At 37.4% G+C, this 13459-nt stretch overlaps 1 protein-coding gene across 1 annotated transcript in view; it reads left to right on the forward strand.

Annotated features, from left to right (window-relative positions):
* LOC129241834 (adenylyl cyclase 78C) overlaps positions 1-13459 on the forward strand; it is a 118592-nt gene that overhangs the window by 99673 nt on the left and 5460 nt on the right. Inside the window, exons 14-19 of the mRNA XM_054878356.1 lie at positions 1386-1481; positions 1699-1838; positions 4542-4696; positions 4798-5711; positions 12068-12163; positions 12309-12489. Coding sequence (XP_054734331.1) covers positions 1386-1481; positions 1699-1838; positions 4542-4696; positions 4798-5711; positions 12068-12163; positions 12309-12489 — 1582 coding nt within the window. The remainder of the gene's footprint in view (positions 1-1385; positions 1482-1698; positions 1839-4541; positions 4697-4797; positions 5712-12067; positions 12164-12308; positions 12490-13459) is intronic.

Raw genomic sequence — 13459 nt, forward strand, 5'->3', positions numbered from 1 at the left:
AGAAGAGAAAGAAATCGCTGTGGCAGTTGCTTCTTCAGGAATAGCGGCTACACTTTTGTGTGGCGGACGAACAGCTCACTCAGCTTTTAAGTTACCACTGCCTATGCAAATATCTGACACACCGATGTGCAATATAGGCAAAAACTCAGGTCAAGGTAGGGTTCTAAAGACATGTAAGCTAATCGTGTGGGATGAGTGCACAATGGCCCATAAAAAGTCGCTGGAAGCTTTAGACCGATCTCTGAGAGACTTGAGAGGTAATGATCAACCCATGGGTGGTGCCTTACTCTTAATGGCAGGGCAAATTCTTCCAGTTATTCCGAAAGGAACCGCCGCAGATGAAGTGAATGCCTGCTTAAAATCGTCATACCTATGGGACTACGTTCAAAAATTGACTCTTTCTACAAATATGAGAGCACATTTGGGAGGAGATGCTTCAGCAGAAGTTTTTTCTGAACAACTACTTACAATAGGCAATGGAAAAATACCAGTTTCTTTACCACCAAATTTAATTTCTTTTCCTCCAGGTTTTTTTCAACTTATGTTATCAGCCGATGCTTTGATAGAAAGGGTATTTCCAAATATTTCAGCCAATCACACAAACTATAGATGGCTTCGAGAAAGGGCAATTTCGGCACCTAAGAATGACGATGTAAATGTCATTAATTCCAAAATTCAAGAAATACTACCAGGAACTGTCACAACTTATCATTCCATTGACACAGTCGTCGAAGAATCCCAGGCTGTTCATTATCCCGTTGAGTTTCTTAACTCCTTGGACCCATCAGGAATTCCTCCTCATCGACTGATGCTTAAAAAGGGGGCCATGATAATTATGCTGCGTAATTTGGATCCTCCACGTTTATGCAATGGCACAAGGCTAATCATCACGAAACTTTTACCGAATGTTATAGAAGCTATGGTTTTATCAGGAAATTTTGAAAACCACAAAGTTTTCATACCAAGAATTCCAATGATACCGACGCATAACCTTTCAATTTTAAACGCCTCCAATTTCCTATTAGACTGGCTTTCGCAATGTCCATAAATAAAGCTCAAAGACAATCATTAGCTGTAGTAGGAGTCAATCTAACCAACTCATGTTTTGCCCATGGCCAATTATATGTAGCCTGCTCCAGAGTTGTCGCACCGAAAAACCTTTTTATTTATACTCAAAATAATATAACAAAAAATGTCGTACATCCGATCGTTTTAAATAATACCTAAACTGACTTAAAAAAGTTAAAGTTGTTTTATTTACATTGCATACTTTTTGATAGAAATGTGGGGGGAAACCCACGGGTATAAGCTAGTATTGTATATATGTAAGCATGTAATAAAAAAAATCTATTTACTAAGAATTCATTCTCTCTCCTACAATTCAGCTCAATTCCCCACAAGACGGTCTCAACCGAAGTGACTCTGTTTTATGTGATACCAAACATGAGAATGGCCTTTCAATGACAGTGTTGGATGAAGAGGTCTGTAATATATAATATTATTTAATGTATGGGCCAATATTACTTGCCTATGGAAGTTTATCAGCATATTCTGAATCGATCATTACAAAATCACAGAAATGTTTAATAAAATTTTAATTGCCTATGCCATTTATGGTTAAATCAATTTAATTTAAAAAAAAAAAATGGTTGCCTTCATTTTCTACATTTTTTCTCTTTAACTTTTAACATTTCATAGATTGACGATTTTATAGAACAAAATATACAAATAAATTCCAATAAGGAAATTCGCCGAGAGTACCTGAATACATGGACTTTGAAATTTAAAGACTCCTGTCAAGAACAAAAGTTTTGTCAATTGCGTGAAGATATGTTTAGGTAAGTTATTACATAATATTTTTAAATTATAAATACTAGATTGCTCAATAAGTTTTGCGGTTCAATAAGAAAAACAAGTTTTGTGGGTTCAAATACACTTTATAATTCAGGATGGTCTCCCTAAACATCAATGCACTTGTTTCAACGAGATTCCAATTCATGAATTCTATCCCCGAAGTGATAATATGAAAGTACTGCGAAATACGCTTACACAGCTGTTGTGACCTCATCATTTGATGAAAAACGCTTTACACGCACGATTTTTTTTAGGTCTGGAAACGGATGGAAGTTGCTAGGGGTCAAATTTGGTGGATACGATGGATTCTCCAACAATTCGAACTTCATGAATTTTAGCCACTGTCAAAATGCTCATGTGGCAATGTATAACAATAAGAATTTTTTTCTCTGGCAAACTGGGTCTTTTTCACGAACTTTTTCCTACAATTGTTCTAAAGGATTACAATGATATTCAGAATTTATTGTTTACAGGTTTTCAAGTAATCCACAAACAAAATTGCTTTCATATCACAAAAACTGAAAGCAACACCTTCTTGGCTAATTTCTGAACGCAAACTTGTTTCGGAGTCAAAGAACCAGGTTCATACCAATCTTCAGCCTCTTGTTTTGATTTTGGATCATGGCGATAGACCCAACTCCCATCCATAGTGGTGAATCGGTACACAAAATCCACTTTGTCCTTTCGAAAACGCTTTAAATGTTGCTGAGAAAGTCACATCCGAATGTCTTATTATTCCATTGCGGCACCCATTGTGCACATAGCTTTCTGGAACCCAATACTTCGCTTACACTGCCCAATAAGATGCCTAGGGCTTCTACCAAATCTCATTCAGTCACTCGGCGATTTTCCAATACGATGTTTTGTATTTTTTCTACGATTTCTGGTGTTTCTGCTGTTTTTGGACGTTCTTAACGTGGATTGTCTTCAAGCCTTGTACCACCACGTTTAATTTCTGGAACCTATCTTCCGACTGTACTAATTGCCACTGTGCAACTCTGTGGATTTTTTTGCCGATCTCCTCCACCAATTTATGGTGTACATATCTTGGTGTTGTTCCTCAAATGGTGAAACCCACAACGGGGTTCGAACCCGAGCACTAGTCACGAACCTACTCTTTAGGCTATGGTGGCCGTTATACAGGGTTAAGTTAAAATAAGGAAAAATAAACTCAATGCTTAATTGGAGAAGCGCATTTGTTTCCTCAATAAAATTTGACATCTGCACAGAATGAGCCCAAATGTCTCTTATTAATGTTTTCTCCAAGGCTTCTAGTGTGGGTACCAATTAATCAATGCCCAGTAAGAACCGAATCGATTCGGGCCCTCCTTCGACAGGCTCGTCAAAACTGACATCTCGTCAAGAAGAGAGTAGCAAACTCAAAGTCCATGGAGAAGAGGGGAAATAAATTTCTACACGGATGTATCCAAAATAAAGTGGGCTACGCTATAGCGTTTATCAGGCAGAAGTCTTAGCCATAAAGGAGGTAACTGTGTACCTCAACACACACGGCGTAACAAGGACTACGATAAATATCTTCTCGGACAGCCAGGTGGCCATCAAATCAATGAAGGCAGTTATACTAAGATCAAAGGTTGCTCAGCAATGTCTGGCACTTCTAAATGATATTAGCACCGTCTTCAAGGTCAGCCTTATATGGATTCCAGGACATAGAGATATGGAAGGAGGCAACATTGGAGTCCCTATGGCAACTTGCAAATTAAGGATACAAAATGATATTCTCTAGGAGGCCAATAGGTCATGGAGAGAAGAAAATACGTGTGTTACAACCAGGCTAATTTGACCGCAAATAGATCAGGAGAGTTGATTAACCTCTTAGGGGAGAACATCTCGATGGTCGTGGCATATGTCACCGGTCATTGGCTGTGAGGTAGGCACTCTTCCAGGCCAGGAATACTTTCGCATGAATACTGCAGAAGTTGTAGAGACGAGGAAGAGGAAAAACACTTTCTCTGTAATTGTCCAGCTTAGCTAGGAGTAGAGCAAGGTTGAATCTCTTCCGGAACTATGCGGTGTTGGGTTAAAGCCTATCGTACGCTTCATAAAAGAGTCTAACTGATTCCGTGAAAACTAATAGGAAGATTCCCGTGTTACACAGTGGTACCACAATGGACCTACATGGGCTAATTGAGTTTGGCTACTCTAAACTGACTGCTACAAAAACCTCACCTAACCTTACCTGATTCCGAGGCTCATTAGGCCTGGTTTCCGCTAAAAGATCGGATGTTCTCTTACGACTAAATTCAGGTTATATGAGTAGGGCAATTCTGTTGCCGGGTGCCATACGCCACTTATGACGCAAACTCAAATAAATTACAATCAAAAAAGAGGTATTATTCCTTAGCAGGAGTTATAAATCATAAATTTATTTTTATTTCTGATTCAAAGAATAAAACTCAAAAAATGGCATTGCTCCTGACTGAAAAATAAAAGATGGGTAAAGAGTTTTATTCCTAACCAAACAAAAATAGAACTCAAGAATTAATTATTACTATTGATAAAAAATTATAATATACACATATGTATGAGTAAGGCGCGCCTTTTAAATGAACAATTCTGGATATTTTTTGGCAGAATGTATTACATTACCACTAGATAAACTTACATATATTTTACAAACGTACGTTTTTATTTCCATCATTTTCTATGTGGTTTTTATTTTTCAGATCAAATATGCTGTGCATTTTTATTATATGGATTTTTATTGTGATGTGCCAAGTCATTATCATACCGCGTTGTACCAAATTAATTATTTGTATGGTGGTAGGTACAATATTTTTGACGTTTGCTTGCGTTCTTGTCATGGCAGAGGAGTTTTCAAGTGAGTCCAATAAATCATTAAATACCTCTAGCATTTAAACAAATGAACAACAATTAAATTCTGCATTTTTCTGTATTCTCTCTTTCAACTCTCACTCGCAGATCTCCCAATTTACCTGAAACAAAATTCCGCCAAACTGGTGCATCAACGTCGAAGACGAACATTTTTCATTTGCATTGTCATTGTATTGATGTCGGTTTTAAGTGCAATTGGCTTAGTACTCTGCCCGGACTCGACGTATGCTTTTGATAACACAGACAACAATAACATTACTACGGCTAGTAACCAGTTACATAGCAATTACGGCATTAACAATTCAGTTACTGCTCTAATGGCAAGTAATAGTGAAAAGGAAATCAAGTTGAATGTCTACTTGTCGGCGACAATACATCACAATATAACGATAAATGCAGCAAATGGCACAATCGTCGATGCATTCATCACTGACAATCTAACAGCAGCACCAGCTGGCGATCTCGTGCGCCAAAGTATTGTTAATGCGTTAAACTTAACACAAACGCCCATAAATCTTTTGAATGCGACGTCGAACAATACAATCGAATCCTTTGAACAATCTCCACGCGCAATTTTATTAGCAGCCGCCGCTGCTGCTGCTGCTGCACCGGTCTTCAACGGCAACGAAAATGAATCGGATTTGGCTTATGTAAATAACCTGGAACTTCTCAATAGTCTTTCCAACGAACTCAATGCCTCAGAGGAGTTGACCGAAAGTAGAAATGATTGCGCACATCCTGAGTATATCATTTTCACTTGGGTGTTGTGTCTTGTTTCGCTAGCGACGGCCTTGAAGCTCTACTATCTCATCAAAACATTCATGGCCATGGCTATGGTCGGCTGCTATATGATCTTAATTTTAACAATATTTCCGACGCTCTACGCATCGTCAGCTGCGTACTTTGATTATCAACTTATGGCGATGCCTTTGGATGTGCAGATGATTATATTGCTGTGCTCATTTTTGATAATGGTCGGCTACCATGCCCGTCTTGTTGAGGTAAGTTAAAGGTGTGAGCTTTTGCACGAATTTCGTGTGCGTGTGTGCTAACTCAATTACTAGTAATTATCTCAAATGTGTGTGTTTTTTTAGATAATTAAAAATGTTTGTGTAAATTTGTCATATTAAGTGTGAATGTGTGTGTGTATATATGTTAATCAATAACTGTTAACATTATTTTCACCAGATTCTATGTATTTAAATCCTTTGTTGCTGCTTACTTTGACTGCTTTTAAAGCTACCATTTGACCATAGAAGCTTGAAAAGTAAAGCAAGATAAATTGAGTAAAGCAGGGTTGTACAGGGTGGGCCATATAGCGTTTGGTAACACAAATGACATGTCAAATATGTTCATAATTTACTTAAATGTTTGACATTTACGAAATGGGACGCTATACGCTTGAACAAAATTGGGATATATTGAAAACCTATTTCCAAAGTAGGGAGTCTTCTTCTTCTTCCGCGGTTACAGTAAATGGCGACCGTTACCGTGACATGCTCAACGAGTTGTTTCCAAAAATTGACAGGATGACATGGACGACATTTGGTTTCAACAGGATGGTGCAACTTGTCACACTGCCAAAGTTACACTAGAACTTTTGGTTCCCGTTTTTGAATTCCGATATCAATTGGCCGCCTCGGAGCTGTGATTTAAACCCGTTGGACTATTTTTTGTGGGGAGCCGTTAAGGACAAATGCTATGCGAACCGTCCAGAGACGATTGATGCTTTAAAACACGAAATCGAAGTTGCCATTCATGAAATTGGAGCCCAAACAATCGAAAATGTGCTTAAAAATTGGGTTGATCGAATGGCCTACTGTAAAGCCAGTCGTGGCAGTCACTTGAACGATATTATTTTTCATTCATAAATGACAATGTTCAATCTTCAAAATAAAAAAAAAGTTTGAAAAACTATTGATTAGTTTTTTTTTTATAGCCGATTCAAAAAGCAAATTTTACATGGCCCACCCTATATTAGGCCCCAACTTTTAACACCAAATTCCAATTCAAATAATTAAAGAAGAATGTCAGCACTTGACTACCAAGTTGGAATTTTAAATGCAGCTTCGCACACATACGTAAATCACGGCACGTGGACAGTTCAGTTGAACTTCCACAAACATTATTGGAAAGAACGTATTTAAAATTAAATATACACCCAACAAACCAAAACTACCGAGCTTTGGCCAACAAATACTTAGTTTTTATGCTTTCAAACAAAATTCAAAACAGCCTTTGGAATTTACATGACAGCGATATTATTTGCCGCATCTTCCATTTTGCACTTAGACCTCATGGTCTTTTGTGCCAAAAGGGCATCTTTAGTGAACCAAATAGAAACTGGGGCACTAATATTCAAAAAATTCAAATTTATATAAATAAACAGATTTTTAAGAAAACATTTGCGTTGAAAATCATTTTTTTTAACTATGTATTAATATGCATAATTCTTCTTGTAGATGATATTATTTGATATTATGTAATAACCGCAATAACATCATTTTCCAAAATGAAACAAAAAATGAGACACCCTAAATTTTTAGCATTTATTTCACACATTTTGCCATTGACGTTGCAAGTTATGAATGAAAATGAATAAGCATCTATAACATTTCGAAGGGAAAAGTGTGCATCAAATCGCGGAAATGTTGAAAAAACCTAATTCGACAGTATTTAATGTATTGAAAAAATATAATGAAAACCATTCTTTTCTTTTCAAAAGTGGTACTGAAAGAATTTCGAAAATTAACTCAAATGTGACCAAGAGCAAGATTTTACGTTTAATAAAAGATAACCCGAAAATTTTTGCAATTAGCATTGCTCAATCCCTCAAAAATTCGACAATTGTAAACGCACACCCCCAAACTATTAGAAGTTTTCCGCACGAGTCTTTTTTATACATATATCCTTATTCACTCCGCTCGAGAGAGTTCGAGCCTCGACAAGACTCTTCCATCATACACGTTTCTAGGCTGTTGATTTTGCTATTGATTTTTGTAATGTCAGCATCTGCTAGCTCGCGCAGCATCGATCTTCTCCAAGTAATCTTTAGCCATCCCCGAACTCTGCTCTCGTGTGGGTTCCAGTGCCATTCTAGAGGTACTTTTCTAAGCGTGTGGCCTATCCATCGCCACTTTCTGCGTTTGAATTGCCATAGGATGGAGTCTTCATACGTTGATCTCCACAGCGCTTCTTTGCTGATGGTGTGCGGCCAGAATATTCTACAGATGATTGTAGCCTCTATGTGATGGTGTTAAGGACCAACCATGTTTCACTTCCGTACAACAATACTGACTTCACATATTAGCGGAATATTCGCAGTTTAGCTGACTTCACGCACGGGATTAATGCGAGTAAATGGTTGAACTATGCTAAAGAATGCGTCTTGCTAAGACGAATGAATTTCGTAACAACCTTATTTTCACCGACGAGTCGAAGTTCAACTTATTTGGCCGTAGTTTTGTTTTGAAGAAGGAGAGGTACATCACTAAATTTGTCTAATGTGGTTGGTACTGCGAATTATCTTTCAAAAACTTACAGTTGCCAGTAACAGTCACCTTCATGTACTACAACGACCCTAACCATACTGCGCTGATTGTAAAGGAATGGTTGATTTACAATGTAAGAAAAGTATTGCCCCATTCTCCTCAGAGCCCAGATCTCAATTTCATTGATCACTTATGGGCCACATGGTAAGAGAATTGCGCAAACCGCAGATAAGTCTATCAGCCGTTGAAGAGATATGTGAAAATATTCCAAGGCATTTCACTAAGGCTTTAGTAAACTCCATGCAATGACGTCTACAAGCAGTAATTAGTGCAAAGGGATGGTAGGTCGGCAGGGTGGATGTCGTAATGGCAGACTTAGAACTATAGTAGATCCATTGGGATACCAATGGAACTTATTCTTACACTATGGGTTTCATTTTAAACCATTCTGTAAATTTTATGAACGAGTAAAGCTTCGTTAGTTTTAGATGCGTTATATCCACTACATATGTTAAGAATGCAGTATCAAGAGTCCGAGGCCTCCTTCTGGGTAAGCCTTTACACTCACATAGGTGTGTCTGATTGTTTCCTGCCAAAAGGATATTGCACAAAATATTAATTGATCAATTTTGCTTTATTTCCATATTTTCATTACTGTCCCACTTTCAAATATTATTTTCGTTTTGAATTTGAATTTGAAATTTAATACTTTATATTAACTTTTGCCGTTTAGAAATTAAATTAATCGTTCTCAAGTTATAGAAGATTGAAGTCAGAACATATAAGTGTCCCAGTTTATTTTTGGTTCACTATATCTTAATGAATATCTTCTGATAAGAAATTGTAAAATTTGTTAATACTGGTTCAAAGTCCACATTTACTGTTAGAAGAATTTCTCCAAAATATTAGTTTTGGAGAAAAGAAATTCATTATTTCTCGGTAGATGGTTGTAGTGATGGATATCTCGTAAAGTATAGGGTTTTCCAATAACAGGTGTTATCTATCGCTATCGAGAGATGATTAACGATTTTTTATGGCCATAATTGGATGGTATTGATCTGGACAACGTTTGTTTTCAACAAGACGGCGCCACGTATCACACAAGCAAAGAAACCATTGATCTTTTACGGGATAAGTTTCCGGACCGTGTTATCTCTCGAAGAGGAGATCACAATTGGCCACCGAGATCTTGTGATTTAACACCTTGTGACTTTTTTCTTTGCGGCCACGTGAAAGAGAAGGTCTACGCCAACAGCCCAGGGTCGATTCAACACCTCAAAGATGGAATTCGTGAGGCTATCGAGGATAGGATAAAAAGGATGAAAAGGATATTTTCCTGTAAGCGTGGTCGTGGTGGTCATGATGTTATTTTCCACTATTAACGGCATACCTTCCACTTTATAACAAAATAAACATTATATTAAAAAATAGCATTTTTCTTCGAATATCAAAATCACACCTCTTATTGGAAAACCCTTTATTTGTAAAGGAGACATTCCACACTAAAAAATTCCTTTGATGTTTTTTCTTTGTTCCATTCAGCTGTGAGTTACAGGGTGTCAACAATGAAAGTCAACAAAGAGAAAATTCTGTACATTTTAGTTTTTTTTTTTCATAAAGGAGACAATGCAAGCCAGGCCGCTGAAATTGTGAATGGTGTTTATAGTGCCGATACTGTAACAGAGGATTACGAGCAATTTTGGTTGCGTCGATTTCGTTCAGGCATTTTTAATGTTAAAGATACACCTCACGCAGGTAGGCCTGTCTTAGAAAATGTCGATAAAATCACAGAAATAATCGAAGTTGATCGGAATGTTAGTAGTCGTAGCATAGCCCAGGAGCTAAAGATCGACCATAAAAAAGTTTTATACCATTTGCGCAAAAATTTTACGCAAAAGTAATGGATTTCGGTTTCTCCAAACTAATATCTACCTGCTCCTCTATCGAATGTTGGCAGTGAGCAATTGTTCTGTACTGCAAGCCAGCTTATGCCCATAGCCAGTGCCGGTAAGCTATTGCTTTTAGGAATAGGTATAGGTTAAATGCCTGCCCTTGCTTGGGGCCCACTTGGACAAATATTCAAAATTCGTCCGTTGTGATACCATACAGGGGAAAGGAGAAAGGAGATGATGACCATGGACTTACGAATGAACGTAAATTAGTCGCATCAAGCTACTGATGAACTTTACCAGATGTATGATATTTAAACCCGCTACATCCGCAGATGTGGCGAAAAAGATAGAGCCCAGATGTCTAAATCTTTGCCTTAAGAGAGCAGGGCAGCTGAGAAGAAGGTGTTGAGATGATTCTTCTGCTTCTGCAGAACGGACTTGAGGCAATCCCAAGTCTCACCGCATGGACACCTAACGGACAATGTCCGGTAGGAATACCCACCAAATACGTGAGCTGCGGCTTTGTTAGCCTTGCTAGTTCCCTCGAGCATCCCCGATCTACCCGTGGCCGGAAGGATCTCGCGACCTTGTACATTTGTTCACTATCTCAGCGCTCGCTGAGTTGACTCGGGGGCCATCTTTCCAGGAGTATACAACAGGTTCTCTCATTTTGCCCCCAATCCTCTCATTTTGCGACGAAACCATCTCCAAAGTTCACTGTCTAGCCAGCTCATCAGCCCAGCAGTTTCCCTCTATGCCGCTGTCACCGGGAGCCCAAATGAGCCTGATATCGAAGAATTCGGACGCAATCGAAAGAGAAGCCATACATTCCCCGAACAATCTCGAATGCACAAGCTATTGCCTGTACATTACCATATAAAATTAGCCAACTATGAGTATTAAATAGTGAATGGAAACATGGAAAAAAATTATTTTTTTTTAACATTAGTATTTGTAGCGAGCTGAAATTAATGCAATTGAAACTTATGCTCCTTGTTTGGTTTTCTATTAACAAAACTACTGGATTGTTTTTTTGTTACTTGTGAGCTTTAAAATATTCGATACAGTTCCGATCCGGTTTTGGCCTTAAAAATCGATGTTTGGTCTTTCTTTAGCTAAATGTAATAATTTTATTCAAATCAATAGGTTAAAACTATGAAAATATTTCAGCTATTGGGAGGTGTAAAAATCATATATCTGAGCTCAGGGGCAATGCATATTGAGCGCTTCGTAAATTTATAAAACTCGATGGTTCGAAGGGGTCTGGCTAAAAGGCATGAGTAGCTAACAAAGCTAATGGTATAGCTGTAAATCATCGTTTATCTCGAATCGTCGAGCTCTAATGGGCTCAGTAGATAATACCACAGTTGAGTTATTGAAACCAATTTAACCTACATTAGATTGAGTTGGCAGCCGCTATATGCAGTGACGCATCTGGACCAAAGACGGAGTGCCGTTGTGATACCACATATTGTTAAACTATTACCTCTAGACTACATACTAGACTCTCTGATACTAGATTATTCAAACCTGTTTTCGTCCGATACAATTTTTAAAGCAAAATAATGCAATTTTCTCTCGTCAAAGGAAAATTTTTGGAAACGAAGAAAAGTTTATGGGCATTAGAACAACGAGAATTCATTTGAATATCGTTCCATTTTTTTGAAAGGCGTCTCAAAACCTTCTCATTTCTGTCAGAATTTTATGATGTTATTTCGTTAAAACAATAGCCAGCAAATATGTTCGATATTTCAATATTTCAAATATTTTTGGTTTGTTGGGTATTCGCTTACAGGCGCTGAGTCCGCCTACAACAAACAAACAAACAATAAAAAATTGTACTTTCAGTATTTTTGCGTGGAATTAATGGCGCATTTTCTTTTTCCCGCTCTGTTTTTTCTTTTTTCCCCTTCTGTTTTTTTCTTTTTTTACGAATTTTTATTTTTCTCCGCCTTGTTGCTCATTAAACGCCAGGTCACTTCGCGTTTGGATTTCATTTGGAAGGAGCAAGCTGAGCGTGAATTAATGAATATGAAATCGAATCGGGCACTCAACGACACATTAATTAAGGTAAAATAAATTTGCCCTTGTAGATTTTATTTTAAGGGTTCTTTGCGTTGTATTTGGTACGGAAATAATTCAAAATCTATTTTTATTGCAGAGAAACTATAACATATTAATTAACATCTGTATACATCCACTTAATTGCTTTCAGAACATTTTGCCTCATCATGTAGCTGCTTATTATCTCTCCGACGAGCACACAGATGAATTATATTCGAAAAATCATTCTCTTTGTGGTGTTATGTTTGCTTCCATTCCTAATTTTCAGGATTTCTATTCGGAGGACATCGACAATGGAAAAGCATGCATACGAATTTTAAACGAGATTATATGTGAGTGAGAATTGAAATGCTAAAAGCTAATAATTTCTTTTTTTAATTTAATGAAGACGAACATGTGAAAAATTGGTGATGTGGATGTGGAAAATGGGTGATCTACAATTAATTAATTTTTAAACATTTCATATTAAAGCTTTGACCTGAAAATATAAATAAATAATTGGCACGCACACTTCTGTTAGGTGGCGTGCAGCATCGAGCGTTGTTCCACAAATGGCAAGACCTCACAATTTTAAGCCGACTCCGAATGCCAGATATTTTTATAGGGAGCTTTTTCATGGCAGAAATAAACTCGGAAGTTTGCCATTGCCGGCAGTGGGCGGCCGTTATTAGAAAAACACTTTTTCTTCATTTTGGTTTTTCACAGAGATTCGAACCTACGTTCTCTCTGAATTCCGAATGGTAGTCACGCACAAACCCATTCAGCTACGGCGGCCGACTTCTCAGCTAACAAAAGTTAATACTTGAAACTATTTTTTTTTACGTGTGGTGGTTAAATTTTCCCAAAAAGAAGGAATTGTAATATTCTGTAGGCATTCGGAAGCAACTTTCATCCATATTTTTCAAATACTGGGACCTTATCGGTATTGGGACGAATTTTTGGTACACAATTCATTTCAAGAAATAGATTTATCAATTATCCGCTTGGGCTTTTGATGGACCTTTTGAAAGAATCAAAATCAATATCAAGTAATTGATAAATCAACTTCAATTGATGGGATGTTTAAGAAAGATCGTTGTTTCTAAAAACATGTTTTTTAATTTATGTAATATTCAATTTTTTTTTATTTCTTTTAATTTCGGTGTTCCTCATTTTTACCCTTTTACACCGAAAGTCGAAAATTCAGTTCTTCCATACCTCATTGGGTCGGTAAAATGGTAAAAGTACTAGCCTGGCACTCCCCAAGTAGTTCTAAAGCGCCGTTTTGATACCATTTTGAGAGGTCAAACAGCCAGTCAGAGC

This window comes from Anastrepha obliqua, chromosome 3 (assembly GCF_027943255.1).
Source record: "Anastrepha obliqua isolate idAnaObli1 chromosome 3, idAnaObli1_1.0, whole genome shotgun sequence".
Classification (NCBI taxonomy): domain Eukaryota; kingdom Metazoa; phylum Arthropoda; class Insecta; order Diptera; family Tephritidae; genus Anastrepha; species Anastrepha obliqua.